This window comes from Bicyclus anynana, chromosome 16 (genome assembly GCF_947172395.1).
Source record: "Bicyclus anynana chromosome 16, ilBicAnyn1.1, whole genome shotgun sequence".
Classification (NCBI taxonomy): domain Eukaryota; kingdom Metazoa; phylum Arthropoda; class Insecta; order Lepidoptera; family Nymphalidae; genus Bicyclus; species Bicyclus anynana.
In genome coordinates this window covers 815,982-834,759 of record NC_069098.1, presented here as the reverse complement: position 1 = coordinate 834,759, position 18,778 = coordinate 815,982, and the positions used below count along the sequence as shown (strand labels likewise).

Genomic DNA, 18,778 nt, shown 5'->3' with positions numbered 1-18,778 from the left:
CCGTCACTGTTTGAGACAGGTGATATTTAATTTCTTAAAATGCACATAACTGAAATTTTAGATATGTATGTCCCTGATGATGAATATCCATATAGATTATAAGAGGGTTTTAAATTTTATAATTTCTATGCAAACGAAGTCAAACTATCTCACTATCACTATCTGAATCACTTTATCCCTTTGTTCTAGATTATAGACATTGTGTTGTGCATGCGCTGCGTGCACCGTCTAGATGAATGACCGTACTGTTGTAGCCGGCTCGAGATGAATACATGAACACTTTCGAGCGACACCTGACCTCGAATGCGACGAGTAACTGCTTTGTGTACGCAAATTCTATTTACTCTATTGCATAAGCGAAAGAAAACACTTGAAGAAAGTAGCTAAACTATCTTGAAAGAATGAGATATTTAGTATTTTGTTTTGCTTTTCAACAAACGTCTCTACCATTTGGGCATTCTGCAGGCCTTTTCCTTAATTTGGTCGTTATTAACAACCTATTATAATATACATCAAATCAACTGGGAAATATCATCTACCTGCTGTATGATATCCACTGAGGATTGTCATAGGTACCTACCGTATGACATTTGTTATATAGAATCTTAATTTCGTTTTTTAAGTGATATATGTCAAGCTTAATGAATTAGCCTACAAGGTACTCTTGGACAACTGATTTTACTCGTATAAGTCGCAATGTTTTTTTTTAAATTGCACGCACTTATTACACTGAATGCTGTTAAAAAAAGAGTCTGCAATTGCCAGAGCTCATTTTATATAGGTTTTGAGCAAAATATTGCCATGAATCTATGAATCTGGCGAACACACAATTCGTCATAAAATTCCGCAGAAAATATAAAAAAGTTTTTTTTTAAATGGTCTTAAATTATTCATTATCATTCAGATAATTAAAAGCATTTATAATATTTTTTGAGACGTGATTGCTGCCAAAACGCTGTCTGTATGGGCATGATAGTCTATATTTTAACTATCCTCATGACGTCACGTTAATAAATCCTTTACCAAACGGAGCTTTTGACAATAATATTAGTTAACAATAATTTGAAATATACATGATTTTTAAATTGAGTTTTTTTAAGAAATCCTTAACTTTTTATTAATTAATATATTTCGGACCTTGTACTTGTACTATACGAAATTAATATTGCTTATATTAAATTTGATATGAGTCAACTACCCTATAGGTAGGATATTAATTGGTAGCTACTTTACCAATGGTAGGAGCACAGCCTGACAAACTTTCAGCTTTTCAAAATGAGGTATATCTGGCTATCGCAGGCTCTCGGTCCAATATTTTATTTTGTCTGTCGGTTTTTCAACGAAGTTAGCCTTGTGTTTTTCCGATGATGACGATGAAATTAATACAATAACATTATTATATTATTTTATATGTCATTCAACCTTGTGATTGAATTCATACGAGGATTTTCCTCAAATATAATCAAAAATAATATTTAGTAGTTAATTAAAGGACAACCTGGATCAATAAGACTTAGAACTATATATCGCGCAGTTGTTTTATACGTGATAGTCCCTGTTCCGCTCAGAGTATCCATGGAATGCTAAGACATTCGTTTCTTTCTCAAAATAATTAATTAATCTTTTATGACACGTTTGTGATTAAAGCTTTCGACGATAGAACGAATAAATAAAATTGCTTTTAGTAACAATTTAGAGAAAAGAAAAGGACGCGGTCGCGTTAGAACTATAGTGAAAAACACAAATAATGTCGAAAACATTTAGCGGCGCGTCTCGAGAGCCGCACCGTTATGCCGGCTATAAAGGGAGGCCGCCCGCCGCCCGCCGCAGTTCCGCGCTGACCATGAGGGCCCACGCGTTCTTGCTCGCGCTGTGCGTGTGCGCGCACCACGCGCGCGCCGCCTCCATCCCACAAGATCTCGACAACGTCGACCTCGACGACGACATCAACGTCGTCATCGGAAAAGCTGCAGATATTCCCGTCAAAGTCATCGAGGAACCAGTAATAGATGAAAACTCAAACGACTACATACCTCCCGACGACGTGAACGTTGTCGTGAAAAGGATCGAAGTCGATTTGAGGAACCCCGGTCCGCCGCAGAGGCAGGAGCACGAAACGCAGAACCCGGACAATCAAAGCGACAACGACAAAGTCGTCGTCGCGATCAGACACTCGCTTCAACAGACGGAAGAAGTTTTCAACGAGGGCCTCAAACATGTCTCCGACAGTTTCAAAACATTCCTACAGGCCGACGAAGACCTGCCACTGATTCAACAGAATATTAAAAATTTGAAGGATACTTTCGCCGGGCAGTTTGAAAAGCTCAACGCAACCATACGGAGCTATTTGCCGGTACCCGCCGCGTCTGACGAGAGTGCGGTCAACCCTAAAGCGGAAGTCATTCAGGCGCATCTTAAATTTTTAGACAACAGCTTCCAGCTCGGCGTCGGCACTTTGGCGGAGGGCGTCGAAGTGTACTCGATAATCAAAGAGGAAGACGAGGCTGAAAAGGCTATAGCGCTCAAGGCTGATTTAAAAGCAGAACCGGAAGTCGCCGCTGCAGCTTCAGAACCGGCGAAACCAGCTGAACATCCCCCAGCACAGCCCGCACCAGCAAACCCAGCGCCCCCCGCCTCCCCCCCTTTCTTACCATGGAATCAATACTTAACGAATCTTCAAAATTCAATCGGCGGTATTTTCCAAACTTTAACGTCATCTATTACGAATACCTTTGGAAACAATAATAATCCTAACGGACAAGCTCAAGCGCCGCCCAACCCGGTCGTAAACTTTATCCAAGGAATACCGAGCATCTTCCAGGGAACGAACACCGTCGCTCAACCGCCGGCTGCCACTCCAGAGAAGCCACAGGACCCTCCTGCCAACGCGCAAGCTGACCCCGTTCCCGCGGCCCCGGCTACCCCGGCCCCGTGGAGCCCTCAAGCCATTCTCCAATCAGTTCAAACTACTTGGAATAATATTGTTAATCCCGGTCAAAACAATCAGCCGCAAAACCAGCAACCGAACCCGCCTCAACAACAACCGACCAACAACAACCCGTTCCAGCAAGCATATCAAAACTTTGTATCGTTCATAACGCCACAAACGCCACAAGCTCAGCAGCCTGCTAACCCTCAACCGGCAGCACCGGCAGCTGTGCCACCACCACCAGCGACGACGCCCGAGAGTGCTTCGGCCATCAAACCAGAAGCACCTGTTCAAGGAAGCAACGCAGTACCGGCGCCGGTCAACGACCAGCCGCAACAACAACCTACCCAAGCTAACCCTGCTCCCGTCCAACCTGGTCCGATTCAACAACTGGTACAAAACAACCCCATAATAAAAGGAATACAGGACGCAGTGCAGAGAATACAGGGCACGCCCAATCCAGAGACACCCAGGGAAGAACCAATAAAAGAAGAGGAAAAAAAAGAGGAGGTCGTCGACCCCAAGGGTCATGGCGGATACCGACCCAATAATAATGTGGCTAATCAAGGTTAGTTAATTTTTATATTTAAACATTTGTCCTATAGCTTTAAATTAATTAAAAACAAGTAAGAATGGCTGTTAAAGCAATTAGTTAAAGTAAAATTTTTGTAGCAAAGGGTAATAGACCAGACCCCGGTCCAGACCTCCCCTAACCAACTTACAGTTTACCTATATCTAAAAAATCTTGATAATTCTACTTTAATAATGAAATCATTACTTTATCAAAAAAAGTTTGCTACAACGTTTTACAACATTTTTAATTCATTTTTAATTTGTCTACAAAGGACAGCTAAGAACGTTGACCATACAACTTAAGTTTTCCGATATTTTTGAAGACTTACGATTGATTTGGTTGTTCGTTTTCTTGTTTGTTAAGCTTGTTGGTAACAGAAAAAAAATAATACAAAAAAAAATAATACAGTTCAAATGTTACTTCGCCACTTTGGTACACCGACGAACAATTTGCCCTAGAAGAGTGATATAAAAATTGCACTTTTCATCAAAGAACATATTTTATTAATTATTTAACTAAGGATTTGGTTATAATTATTTAACCAAATCCTTAATTATATATTATCATCTCCATATACTTTTATACGGGGGTATACCTGGGTTCCCTGGGCATTGTATGGGCCGGTGGTCATTCCCCTTTTAAGAAGGAATAATAAAAATATCAAAATTTGTGATAATAATTGAGATCGACTGCAACAAAAGTATTTAATCTAAAATAGATAAATTTTAACCTTCAAAATTCGCAGTTACTCAATAAGTTAATTGGATCATCAGTCTATAATAATCAGCGTTAGCTATTTTCAATGTCGCAACCGCATACATAAGTGTGAATTTACCTTTACTTCCTATGTATATTTTTATTTATATCCAATAGTGACAGCGTGGGGGACATTCATAAACGGTCTGGTGGGTACGATCGGCGCCTTGATAAACGGTACCACCACATCTGTATCCACCGCGGTTAATAGCGCTATAAACACTCTAGGCGCCAATATTCAGGTAGCGATGTGTATCAAAAGAAGGCTTTATGTGTTGTGTTGCAGAGTAGTTTTTGTGTGTAATTAATTTATGTGTTTAATCATTATTCACAGCTGTGTTATTTTAGAATACGAATCTATAAAATGTAAAGTTTAATTTATCTGTTTCACAAAGATTTTTACAGAGCTCTGTTTTTAAGTAGGTACAAGTGAAGTTGAATCATTAATTTAATAATCTTTCAAACATATTAAATGAAAAAAATAAAACATAGTTCACAAAGGAAAGTTATTTTATACCAATATTCTACGTTGATCGAATTTTAATTTTTGCAAAATTAGTTTGCACAGTGTACCTAATTAATTCAATATAATTTTACAATAATTTATAACGGCTATTATATATTAATTATCTAAAGGTACCTACATTATATTAATAAAGATAAAAATAAAAAAGGAAATTTAATAAATTTAAATTATATCTCTTTAATTAAAGGCGTACGTCGATTCGTCTGAATCGATGTTCATTGGTAAAGTGCCCAGAAGGCTGGCAGTATTGCCACGTTGAAAGGCTCTAATAATAGGCCAGAGAATTTAAATGTAATTAATAGCATAATTTTAGTGAGAAAATTCTGCACACTACCACAGTAAACATATGTACAAGTAACAAGTATACAATACACTTTTCTGTATTCTGAGCAATACACACGCATATTTGTTTTAGTATACCTACTTAGATGAGTAACCTGTGAACGTGCTATATGTGTTGCTGTTTATAAATAACTTGTTTTTGATAATCTAACATTAAGTTCTACGTTGCTAACATTAACTGTGCGTCAATAACACAAGGTTAAGTAGGTCTACTCTCACGAAAGCTTATGAAATGTTCATTTACTAGTATAGTCGGACGCAATGTTTAAGACATCACCAAAATAAGCTACATAAAGTACGAGGTGATGCCCTGTTGCCACGCCCCTGGGTATTCGAAGACACCTAAAATCTTGTATTACAGCTTATCGCACGATGTTCAAAGACGACAAAAATGTTGCATCCGACTATAGATAGAGTCATAGAGGCAGCGCCTACCCCCTGTTACTCATAGAAACATTTTTGGATCATCATCATCATCATTATCAACCCATATTCGACTCACTGCTGAGCTCGAGTCTCCTCACAGAATGAGAGGGGTAAGGCCAATAGTTCACCACGCTGGCCCATTGCGGATTGGCAGATTTCACACACGCAGACAATTAAGAAAATACTCTGGTAGTCAGGTTTCCTCACGATGTTTTCCTTCACCGATTGATACACGTGATATTTAATTTCTTTAAAATGCACACAACTGAAAAGAGGTGCAAGAACCACCCACACCCTCCGAATCGTAGGCAGAGGTCATATCCACTGAGCTATCACGGCTTTTGTATACCTAATATTAATTGTTTTTATCTACTCATAATACTTTAAAATTACTTTTGTTTTAATTCTCAATTTTGATGATTTACCCCCAAAGATCGCGTCCAGTCGAAGTTATGTATACCCACTTATATACAGTCTATGTATGTTATTTATCTATTTATGTACCATATTAAGATTATCATTTATTAACCAAAGATTTTTTGATACTAATTTCTTCTATACGAATATAATAAAGAGGAAAATCTTGATTGTTTGTTCGTTTATAAGTTTCTTTGCGTTGAATAGGATCCGAAACTACTGAAAAGATCTTTCACTGTTGGGAAGCTACACTATATAGCGGCTGATACAGGCTATATTTTATTCCCAAATTCGAACGGTAACGGTACAATTATTAATAAAATAAATAAATTTTATTTAATTGAAAAAATATTTTTGTGGACAGGCAGTACTGACGACAGCCGGGTAGAAGACAAAGTGGAGGAAAATCTACAAGACATCCCCCCGGAAGAGAAGGAGGTCCTAGAGGAACAAATAAAAGCAGAAGAACTAAAAACCCCATCGGTTGCCGACAAGACTGAATAAGTCCTAGTGTGATACTGGTGTCAACTCGGTATTGTAGTAATATTTAAATTGACAGACCTAGAAACAACCACTTTTAGAGCTGTAAATTTAGTGTTACAAAAAATTTTATTTTATTACGAAAAGCTCTGACCGAGTTAACACCAATCTAGTAATTATAATTTATTTATTTTAAGGAATAGATAATGTAAATAAAATAAAATACACTGGGAAAAATAAAGAAAACTTTTGTAAACGTTGTTTATTTTTTTTATTAATAGGTAGGTAGTTATAGACCATACTTAAAGTCCGCTTGAACACGAAGCGTGTGGTGGCTGTAAACGAAAACGGGTTAATTTAATACTGTTATTAATGATTAGCGGACCCGATCAAGCTTCGCTTTGACTAATGTACGCTTTTTACCTACCCTTCCATATTCCCACTCTGCCCCTACCCTACCCTACCCCTAAAGGTACCCCATCCTAATAGTCTATTTCACTCTCCATCCTTTCAACTATCTCCACTTAAAGAGTAATAATCAACTAACTTAAAAAACGTAATCGGAAATCGAAAATTGCATACTAATTCCGTTGTTAATTAAAAAGATAAAGTTGTCAGTACGATAACTCAGAGTTAGAACTGATATTATTCTTAAAACTAGAAAGACGAGATTTGGTAAGGATATGCATATTAATTAGGTACGTCTTTAAAGAGGAAAAAATAAAAATGGAAAAAAAAATTTTTGGGATTAAAGTGGTAACTTAATCTACGGAACCCTACACTGCGCGAGGCCCTACACGCACTTGGCCAGTTTTTGTCTATGACATAGGTAGATCATATTATTTTGTCCCTAACGCCAACGGTCGCAGTGAAATTGATTTGAGGCACAGCGGACTGAGCTGATCCAGTGCAATTATAATTAATTTGAGTTTATTTTTTAGTTAAAATGCCTAGCAACCTTGTAAGGCAGACTCATAACGTACTTCATACTGAAGAACAGATGGCTATCGCTCAAAATTAAATAAACGAGGCTAAACTAAACAACTAAGTAATATGTAAACCTTAACCCTGACACTTTCACCACAATGTAAAATTAGTACCAAAATGTTTGTTGTAACATACTATACAACTGATTTTTTTTTTATGTTCAGCTAGGCTATTCTGTAAATATATTTTTATAACTCGCAAGTGCGAGTTTCGAATTTACCTCTATCTCTCTCTGTTTAACACGATACTATAGAATGAGAAAGATAGCCGTGAATTCGAAGCTCGCATTTGCGAGTTATACAAAACATCGTTAGAGAATAGTCGTACAGGTGTGGATACATTATAATTAAACAATGAAAATAGGTACCTAATTTTCAAATTTATTAAAATTTGAACTTGTAGTCAAGATATCTCTATAATCTCTATCTATCTATCTCTATAAATTATCACAGAAAATACTTCAAAGAACTCTGTGACGAATGAATTTCTGAATGTATATACATATAGAACAAAATAGCGAATATTCGAAAAACAAAATTAAAAGTTTTTATTTTTAAATTAAAAAGCTGTGGTATGCAATTTTGAATTATTAGAGACTGACTGAAGAAGTTTGTGATTTTTTAGATTTCTTTTTAAATTTACTTGCTATAGAAACTTTATTAAAGAAGTAACCATTTGATTTATTTTTTTTACTGAATTGTTGATAATGTTGCTACTACTAAAATTAACTGTTTAGGTTACCATACCCAATCATTTTAAGTTTTTTGCTTGTGACAATGGATAATGTTCACTATTCTTAAATGTTAGCTTTCTGTATTCTCCGTTCAAAACAAAAAAATACTCGTGAAAGAATTATTTCGATACGTTAATTAATTCAAAGATTCATTATTTTGCCATAAACTTTAGAACAACACTACCTGAAAAAAAAGTGATTCACTGTTAACCATTCTCCATATGCATTTTATTCAATATACAAGTGAAATGAAGGTTGAACAAAAGTGTTATAGGTGATTGATTCGATTTTCTCGGTGGACCTTAGCAAAAGTTTTAAGATGACTAGCTGAATGTAAGTGTACCGCAAAGCATTATAAAAAAAAAACATACAAGTGTCAACTGTAAAATGTCACTGTCAAGACTGTCAAGTGTCAACGTCAAGTGCATATGTTTGATTTAAAATTGTTTGAAATGAAAATATTGAAACTGAAATTTGAATTATTTATTATTAACTAAATGTAGTAAAATAAAACGTTTAACTTTACTAAATTACAACGTAATTTTAGTATTTTCACTATTTCTCACATACCCTATGGAATAGGTCCAATACTTTCAAATAACAGTCAAGTGGCTAATAGATCCAATGAGAATAGGTTATAATAAATATACTACTTTTGAGGTTTTCGACAATGAATTCCAATGTGCTTAGAATTAGCGGTGGCGATAACAAGGCCACAAAAGGCGGCATTGCTTTTGATGAAGTAATTCTACCAGAAAATTATGAAAGTAAGTAACCATGTCCTTAACTGATAAGCTGAGAATTGGATATGGTAGGGCACATTTATGAAACGAGACAAGCAAATATATTCGGCTCACTGTTGAGCACGAGTCTCCTTTCACAATAAGAGGGGTTAATAGTCCACCACGCTGGCCCAATGCAGATTGAGACGGTGTTGATAAGTTGCGAGGTGCATGCCATGGACAGGTTCAAACTGAATGCAAATGATTCGGATACACACACAGTGGTGCATGGCAACATGCGACTGAGTAAAAAATAAATATTTGTCCCAGTCCCATGTTTTTGGTCCCTAGTGGCATTTACGGTGCCATAGGATGAAATTTGTCATGTTAACACCACAGGTGTCAACTCACTAGCACAACCATAGCCAAATCTACTGAGGTAGAATAACTTTAACATTGTCTTCTATAACATATGAAATGAAACATATGTACAGGATAAATGCTCTTAAGCTTAATAAGCACTTGCAATTTCCAGGTGACAATGAACTTTGCAAGAAATTCATTACTTCAAATGCTGAAGGCCAGTTAGCAGTATTGAAACAGATTTTGTGTACTGTCAAAGAGAACTGCGTGCATGATATAGTACATTTTCTTGTTATTGCCTACTTGAACGCTGACTTGAAGCATCCAGTTAAGTCTATGATCTCAAGGTATATTTTTTCTTTTATTAGCGTGCAAATAACTTTTATACTGTATAGAATAAAAGTTATGGATCAATATCTATATCTTATCCTACCTATGTATCTTAGTGGAGACACTTACCTGACACTGGACTTAATAAACACAAGTTTATAAACACATATTTGACTCACTGCTAATCACGAGGGACACACAATGGAAGTGATTACTTAAACTAATTGCTTTAATTTATTGAATCTAATTATTTTGTGTGAAGAACATTTTGACAGGAACAACATAGAAACTTTTAATCTGATAAGTGCATGTGTCAACTTCAGCTGTAATGTGTTATGTCACCGGTATACCCTCCCATAAGAAGTTATCACTTCTAAAAGAGATTTTAATTATTTAATAACTTCTGAAATTAGGAGGTTCAAGAAATCAAATGTTCAGCTTTATAAAATTAGTCATAAAATCTCTCAATTTCAGATATGTAACCAGAAACAGCTTTGTACAGTCTGAATTTTGTGGTATACTCACTAAGGAGTTAGAGGCTCTTGTAACTAAAAAACATTATGGACTCAAAAGTTACTTGGATTTAGTGTGCAAAGTGGGTAGTTGCACAGAAAACTTCCCAGTGGGAGCAGATGCTGTGAAGAATGTAGAGATACTATTAGCTGAGTGTCTTACAGATTGTCTGTCATTTTGTGGTAAATCCAGGTAATTTACTACAAAAATCTATAATGAGAATTTGCAAAAGTTGATCCAATAAATCTGTTCAAGTTGACCATTATTTATAAAGTTGGTAATTTATGAAATTTATAAAATATTTGTTTAAACTGATGGGTAAACCCTACAATAATAAACAAAGTATACTTCTATTACAGTTATATAAATGTGATTTTCATTAAGTATATTGAAATAAATAAACTATCCAATGCCAATAAAAATACACATCATTTATCAATGGCTGTAGTTATTATAGAAGACTAGTTTTGAACTTATTTGGGGTTGTTTCCTGCTTTGTTGCAATGGGGCTTGAAGAAAACTAGTCTAGTTGGCATATACATTATAAGCCTACGGTGAAAAACTAGTTTTTAATATAACTAATAAATAACCAATTTCATTTTCATTCAACCAATATTCAATTTCACTGCAATTCTTCATATAATAACAATTGATATATTTAGCAAATAAGTCAGAATTTTCTTAGCTATATCTGTATTATTGTATTTACCAACTTATGTTTAATTTTCAGTAAAACAGTTTTATCGCCTACTGAAAAGAATGCAATATTCAACCTAGCACATTCCACGTTAAGACTTCTCCTTTATTTGATTCAAAGAGTCAAGGACGACAATGCATCAAAATTGATCTCTATGTTCAAAGGCATAAGAACTCATCTGAATAGTCTGATATTTGATGCTGATGCACCTATGGATACTAAATCAGTATGTGGTATACTGTATGTTAGTATGCATGAGATGGAAAATTGGCCTGATTCTTGGATTGATGTAAGTTTTCTAGTATTTTAGCATAAATTGTATTAACATGCAATTTTTTCAGTGGTATATAACATAGGTTGAGTTGAGTTGAGTAAAATAATAGCCTTCCTCAATTAATGGGATTTCTAAAATTGAAAGAACCCAAAGTTCAACATTGTCACTATATTATGTCACACTGTGTGAATAATAAAGTATGTAACTAGTTAAAATGGTTTTGACTAATTTAAATTATTGTTTAATTCAATAGATAAGTAACTAAAAACTAATTGAATTAATTTAAGCAGAAAGTTTCGACAATTGATTGTCGAAGCAAGGGTAGAATACAGAAGGCAGTTTTTGAGACATTTGTGCCATCCTCTCTCTGGAGCCCTGTCTACCTCTTGGACACTCAAACATGCAGACAATTGCAGCATGAGGACAAAATTATATTTATAGATTTCTAACTAACTGGTGCCAAAAAATAAAATGAAAATTGTAAAAGATCTTATTTGGCTTGGCACTACCTTCAAACCAATCAGTAGAAAAGATATAGCTCATGTTATATCTTTGAAGTCTGGAATTTGGTAAAAAGATTTTAATAACAGGTATATTTTGTTATAATTTATAAGCATTATTAAAAATTAATAGATGTGTCAATATTTCAGATATTAGATGCAGATAAAGTCGGATATCTCCATGATATACTACAGAACGAGTCGGCAAAGCTTAGCCTGTACTCTGCGATTGCGACCGTGATACCCGCGCCCAAGCTGCACTGTATGACAGTTTCTGGTACGCCCGCCGCCGTGCTACTTACTGACAAAATACTTGATATTGGAGAGAGGTGGGTACAGGCAATCTATATAAGTACCACAGTATCGTTAATGTTTTTGTTAAGAATAACAAGCCACACACACATTACATACACAACTTTCCTGCCTACTTCAAACGAACATAAACCAACATTCATCTAATATGCACTTCATACTTAAATCATATGCACACAGTCATTAGTAAAAGTCATGTAAAATGACCATGAGACAGACCATCAAACCTTGTCAAAGTGTATCAAAGTGTATCAAAACGGAGTCCTCTACCGCGGAAGGTGAGGAAGGAAGGACGGAAGGGGAGGGGGGAGGGAGGGGAAAGCGGGTGGCAGACGCATTCCTAATCAATTGACAAGCACAAGTGTGTATCATCATTGGACCATTTTCATTACAATTTTGCTTTTGAACTTTGAATTTTCAGAAACTCCGCCGATTCAACAATCAGTCTCGGCGTGACGCGGACAGTGCTGCAGATGTGCAAAGGCTTGGAGCAGACGCACGACGTGCCGCCGCGCACCGCGCGGTTGCTCCTGGACGCGCTGCTGCCGTTCGTGTGGCCGCACCTCGACCACCACACCGACAGCGTGCGGCACCTCACGGCGCAGGCGTTGGCACACATCGTCACGTACTGCTCCAGAAGGCCGACAGAGGACGGTGAGTTGTTCAGTCTCGTCGTGACGCGGACAGTGCTGCAGATGTGCACAGGCTTGGAGCAGACGCGCGGCGCACGTTCGTGTGACAGCACGTGTAGGAGAACATCGCAGTTTCACCCGCCTAGTTCCTATTCCTTTGGGTATACAGGGATGTCATACAGCCTGTTCTCTCTTATAATGTAGCTTTCTGTTGATGAAAGAATTTTTCAAAACGATCCAGTAGTTTTTGAGTTTATTTGTTACATACAAAAATACAAATCCTAGTTCTTTATAATTATAATGTACTGTTGACCGAGGCGCATATGTACATTTATAACATTGTGTTTGCAGCCGTGGAGGCAGCGATAGGCGAGCTGGTGGCGGCGCTGGCGCGCATGCCGCGCAGCAAGGGCTTCTACGTGGGCGTGACGTGCGTGCTGCGGGCGGCGGGCGCGCAGGTGCTGCAGGCCTGGCCGCGCCTCGGCGACGAGCTGCTGGCCGCGCTCGGCGACCAGGCGGTGCAGGCCAGTGTATGTTATCACAGAACAACAATGGCTGGTGAGAGGCTTCGGCCGTGGTTAGTTACCACTCTACCGGCAAAGATGTACCGCCAACGCCAAAGTACCGCCAAGCGATTTAGCATTCCTTTACTATGTCGTGTAGAAACCGAAAGGGGTGTGGAGTTACATCCTCCTAAAATGTCAGCCCGCTTCCATCACTTACCATCAAGTAGTCAAGGGCTAACTTGTAAAGAATTAATGAAACATAAAATATTCCAGGCGGCAAGTGCCCTGGAGACGCTGCTCCGCTCGCACGCGCGCTGCGGCAGTGACGTCATCATCAAGCGCTGGGTCACGCCGCTCATAGCGCACGCGGTGCGCCACGAGCTGCACGCCGCTCAACTCAGTATACTGGAGAATCTGCTCTGTTTCGCCGCCAAGATGGACCCGGCAATTATGGAACACATGTAAGGTTTTTTTTTAAATAACATAAAATTATTTAGAAGGTCATTAAAATTTTTAATTACACTCTCGATCAAGTCCCGGTTACCGACGCCTCACATGGAAGGATCGTATTAAAAACATGCGCGACGACCTTAACAATCGCTTTATAAACTTGCTCTGACTTCTGGGTAGGCAGTCTGCATTGTCACTCAACAATATTGCGCAATTCTCAAACCTATCTGGCTATATGGAATTCAGATATGGGGTACCGCTAGCACATCCAACACTAGCAATCCAAAGACTGCCAACGCCACTTTTTGCCACTAATTTGCTTATAGTCTGTAGACTGATTGCAGATGAAAAAAAAAAAAAGAAACTCTCGATCAAGTCATCAATATTCTCTTTCAGTGCGTTTTCATTTTAGACCCCACTCGAGTATATTTGCAGACATTCAATTATTCTTCCCCACTTTCACCCCCCAGAAATTTAAATGGCTCAACCAATTTTCATCAAACACGTCTAAGAACACTGGCACACAAGTTACCTTTCATACAAAACAAACTAAATTGAAATCGCTTCATCCGTTCGGCAGCTGTAAAATAATTTTTCAAATCGCTTCAGTAGTTTTGGAGCCTATTCAATGCAAACAAATAAACAATCAATTCCTTCCTCTTTATAATGTTAGTATAGACAAGAAGATGCAGTCACATTTGTTACGTTTTGTGTATGTCGTTTAATATTGTAACCAGTTAGGTTATACTCTGCAGCCTGCGGTACATAAAGCTAGTGTGCTCGTTGGAGGCGCAGAGGCTGCACGGGGAGATGAAGAGCGTGCTGATGCTGCTGCGCGTGGCGCGGGCGGCGGGCGCGCTGCGGCGGCTGGCGGGCGCGGCGCCGGCGAGCGCGCGCTGGCAGGGCGTGCTGGACTACGCGGTGCTCAGCATGGCCGCCGTCGACGCGTCGCAACAGGTACTGTTACGAGTTCTCGACTACGGGTGTGTTATAGGGTTCAATAGTGATTACAAATATAAGAAAACTAATGTCGAACAAAGGTTATGATTCACAACACTTGTCAGGACAACTTAATTAACAAATCAAACTGTAACCAAAATAAAACCCTATAATGGCAGAGAATGACCGTGAGTGGAGTCACGCAATTTTCAACGATGTGTGTAGGGTTAAAGGATCCTTTGACTGATATCAAACACTCCCCTTTTCCACTCAAGTCACTCTCCCCGCCTATCCCAAGTAACCCATAAAGAATTACACAACAAGATATGTGGACGGCTCGAACGCCACAAGCACACTGAAGCCAACATGAGAGCGACGTCATATCCGTCACAGACTACTATTTCGTACACTATTTATTAAAACAAGTAAATTGAAAAGCGGCCAACGCGGTGATAACAGGTGGTATTAACATTCATTCTTTATGTTATTGTGGGGGGGAGGTATTTGTACGAAGTTGTTGCAGCAGCGATGGTTTAAATAAGAGGGTACTTGATGACTTGAGCTCAGTTGTTTGTTAGGCAGCGTAGACACCGTCACGCTGCTGGTCGTGTTAGTGATGTGATGTAGTTTTTTGCAGTAATGTTTATTGATAATGTTTTCTGTTGTAATTATTGATAACGTTTTGTGTTGTAATTATTGATCATAAATTGTTTAGTGTGGGCATGGAGAACATGTCAGGCAGGGGAGGTGAGTGTTGATGCATTCTATAACCTTAACATCGCCTACACCACCTTCAAAGTGATCAGTACGTAGATTATAATATGACGTTATTTATTGCTTTTAAGTTTAGTCGGTACGTTGTATATTTTTGAATACAGTTGAATATTTTTTATAAAAAAATTATCAGCTCTTCCAAAAATCACGTCGATTGTTGTAAAAATATTAAAAAATTAAAATTTTCATGTAATCACATCTCAAAAATTTTTTTTTTAATCTATTAGAACGAATGACATATATGTTCATTCCTTTGTTTCCAGATTCGCATATTAGCCCTGTCTCTGGTGGTGGAGTCTCAGAAGTCGACGGAGCCGTTCACGGGCGAGGAGCTCGACTTCGTGCTGTGGTTCATGCAGTACAACATCAACTCGCGCGTGCCCAACTTCAGGCAACACGTGCTGGCGCTTGTCAAAAAAGTATGTTCAAAGTGTAAAACTGTTGCTTTAATAGGCTCTATCATGGTTTGACGTTGGTCTATTTTTAACCCCCGAAGCAAAAAGAGGCGTGTAATAAGTTTGAAGTGTATATCTGTCTGTGGCACCATAGCTCCCGAACGGAAGAAGCAATTTTAATTTAGTTTTTTTTGTATCAAAGGTGAATTATGTGCAAGTGTTCTAAGACATGTTTGATGAAAATCGGTTGAACCGTTTAAAAGTTGTGGGTATAAAAGTGGGGAAGAATAACCAAATGTCTGCAAATATACTCAAGTGGGGTCCCAACATTTAAATTTAAATTTTATGTTGTTATAAATTCTTTTATGCGGCTTACAGTAGAATGAACTGGCAAAAATTTTATGTGACTAAAATTTTACACAATCTTGAAGTATCAATTTCTTAAAATGCACATAACATTGGAGGCGTATGCCCCAGACTGGATTCGAACCAGTTTGAAAGTCATATCCGCTGGGCTACATATGCATGCAATGTCTATAAATTATAGTCACCATAATGAGTCTGGTGTACCATGATAGAAACTGTTTGGAGGTTGATTACTGTTATGTCCTATTGATTAATTATTGCGGCACCGATTTCGTTCAAAATCGATATTTCGACGTAGCATGAATGATAAAAACAGAACAAAAAATGTCGCCTAAGAGCGCTTGTTGACTTCCGTTTTTTTTTCATCGGATACCTGACCGTGTTTTTTACCGGATTCGCGGTGGTGTATGGTTTATAATGAATGTGTGTACACGCACCGGACATTGGTCCGGTCATATAAACCATACATCATCGCGAATCCGGTCAGATATCTGGTGAAAAAAAAACGGAAGTATACAAGCGCCCAAATACCTTGCTATTTTTAAAAAAAATGTTAAGTTATATACCATTCATACCAATATGGAATACAAAGAAAAATATCTGGACTCAATTCAAATATTACATATTATTTATCTAAATGTTTTCAAAAATCCATTTTCAGTTACTAAAACGCCTAGAGAACAGTGACAAAGTTCTGCTGCGCAATAATGGTACTAGTGACGGTGATGATAAGGGTCATTTGGATTACCTGAGCTTCATCGGCAAGTTCCGTAGCCTGTGCTACGAGAGCCTGGTGGTGGGCGCCAACTACAGCCGACGCCACGTCGCCTTGCAGGTGCTGGTGTGGCTGGAGGACTTGCACGTGCGTGACTACTCCGGCAGGTATAGACAAACTAGTTTTTTTTTTTGGAAGAGGTATCGTGCCAAAATAAAATCGCTTGGCGGGGAGAACATTCCTTTAGTTTTACACACCAACTGGCTGACGTTAGTCTGTAAAGTCCTTTGGCAGATCTGTCATGAAAGAAGTCCCCCAGACGCGGCGCTTAATGTCATTCGGTAATGGCGATCTTATTGCCATTAGTGTAGGGCGCTGTCTATTTTAGTTTAGTAGACTACATTCTTCTACAACATTCTCCTGTTTGAAGGTGGTAGCTGAACCAACGGCCTCCAAGCATCTTTATCATTAAGGAACTCATTAATGTTGTAGTAACCGACTAAGTAAATGTTTTTTAACACATTGCTTAAAGCTATGCATTCGCAGGTCCATCATATTAATTGGTTTATCCAAGATAAAACAAATGCTAAACTGTTGTAGTGTGTGGACGGAGAGCGCCGTGGGCACACTGCTGCACCACCTCGGGGACAGCTACGAGACCAACAAAGCGCTGGCGCTGCTACTGTTGGAGCGAACTCCGGCAACATTTTTGAGGGTATTGTTTTTTTAATATTAATTCCCTGTGCCTTAATCGCCTCATGACTTTAATTTTAAGTGTTCTGCTATACTTATCACAAATATTCATAATATAACTTGACGTTTCAAAAACGTTGGCAAAGTAAGCCTACTTCAAATAAATGAATTTTCAGTCAATGAAATCATTCATCATAATTATCAACCAATATTAGGCTCTCTGCAGAGGGGTTAGGTGAGGTAGTCTTAGTCCACCACGCTGGCCCAATGCGGATTAGCAGACAACACACACGTAGAGAATTAAGAAAATTCTCTGGTATGCAGGTTTTCTCACGATGTTTTTCCTTCACCGTTCGAAACACACAATATTTAATTTATTAAAATGCACACAACTGAACTGTGAGGTCATATCCACTGGACTATCACAGCTATATTTTGACTAGAGGGATAGACTTTGACTTTAATTCCTTTTCAAATTGGTTCGATTCCTGCCCGCTGGACTCTTTTGAGTGTTTTTTCAACTTATTAGAGGCAATCTGACATATTAGTCATATTGAAAATAAATAGCAAAAATAAAATTATAAAACTACTGTTAAACCTGTTGTGTTGTATAGATCAAATTGTTGGACAGTAAAAGCTACGGATAATAGAAAGATGCATGAGATGCGTAAGGTGAGATGGATGTGTGACAGATGGATGAAATAATGAATGAAAAGTGACTGGAAAGTCGATGAGTAAATGGTTAGCTCTTTGTGGACATTTAATGCGGAGGCATGAAAGTCATATTACCAGAAGAATATTGAAACTGCAAATAGGAGAGGAGAGGAAGAAAAAAAAGGTAGTTGAAATGTGTGAAAGAGGATATTCGTGTAAAAGAAGTGGATGCTAACTTGACAAAAAGCAGAAGCGATTTAAGAGATTGTCAATTTTGCCGATCTCACTCGAGCAGAATAAGGTCAATAATACAATTATATAGTGCCTACATTAATTACCAAAGATTATTAAAGAAGAGAGGCATAAAAGGCACTGCAGTCGACAATTTGAAATGAGCTGACAATGAAACCATTTTTCAGGACAAGTTCCCCGCAAGTCTTGACCTGTCAGCCATCCTGGCCGAGGCGTCGTCCGTGAAGCCCACGGACTGCGCGACGGCGGCCTACAAGCTGCAGCTGCTGCGGACCAAGATGGTGGAGCGGCAGGGGCAAGACAGGTCTGTTCATTACATTCTTCTTTACTCTTTATTTATTATTTATTTATTTACGCACACTTGCAATATAAATATAAAGACATGCACAAATAATATATAACTAGCTCACATTGACTTATACGTACATCTATGACAAGTGTATACAACATTCACTAAATAAAACATGTAAACAGTCAAATAACAAAGAAGGAACAAAATAACAGGTAAAACTTAACTTAAT

At 38.0% G+C, this 18,778-nt stretch overlaps 2 protein-coding genes across 4 annotated transcripts in view; both read left to right on the top strand.

Annotated features, from left to right (window-relative positions):
* Positions 1-18,778, top strand: part of LOC112047550 (thyroid adenoma-associated protein homolog) — a 39,120-nt gene that overhangs the window by 2,592 nt on the left and 17,750 nt on the right. For 2 of the 3 annotated variants that reach the window (XM_052886006.1, XM_052886005.1), the window contains exons 3-14: positions 9,428-9,602; positions 10,060-10,290; positions 10,829-11,084; positions 11,720-11,898; positions 12,303-12,535; positions 12,865-13,043; positions 13,293-13,480; positions 14,225-14,426; positions 15,446-15,601; positions 16,605-16,825; positions 17,259-17,373; positions 18,425-18,561. In XM_052886006.1, the coding sequence (XP_052741966.1) occupies positions 9,428-9,602; positions 10,060-10,290; positions 10,829-11,084; positions 11,720-11,898; positions 12,303-12,535; positions 12,865-13,043; positions 13,293-13,480; positions 14,225-14,426; positions 15,446-15,601; positions 16,605-16,825; positions 17,259-17,373; positions 18,425-18,561 (2,272 nt within the window). Of the gene's footprint in view, positions 1-6,901; positions 8,938-9,427; positions 9,603-10,059; positions 10,291-10,828; positions 11,085-11,719; positions 11,899-12,302; positions 12,536-12,864; positions 13,044-13,292; positions 13,481-14,224; positions 14,427-15,445; positions 15,602-16,604; positions 16,826-17,258; positions 17,374-18,424; positions 18,562-18,778 lie in introns of those variants that run through there. The other variant, XM_052886004.1, reaches the window with a different exon arrangement.
* Positions 258-6,710, top strand: LOC112047536 (fibrous sheath CABYR-binding protein). Its single transcript, XM_024084672.2, has 3 exons — positions 258-325; positions 1,765-3,497; positions 6,335-6,710. The coding sequence occupies exons 1-3, from the start codon at positions 273-275 to the stop codon at positions 6,472-6,474; spliced, it is 1,926 nt and encodes a 641-aa protein (XP_023940440.2). The 5' UTR covers positions 258-272; the 3' UTR covers positions 6,475-6,710.

Coding starts and splice junctions, on each gene's coding strand:
- LOC112047536 (XM_024084672.2), top strand. CDS start 273: ATGAACACTTTCGAGCGACACCTGACCTCGAATGCGACGAGTAACTGC. Junction 326..1,764: donor GCGACGAGTAACTGCTTTGT/GTACGCAAATTC, acceptor GAAAACATTTAG/CGGCGCGTCTCGAGAGCCGC. Junction 3,498..6,334: donor TAATAATGTGGCTAATCAAG/GTTAGTTAATTT, acceptor TTTTGTGGACAG/GCAGTACTGACGACAGCCGG.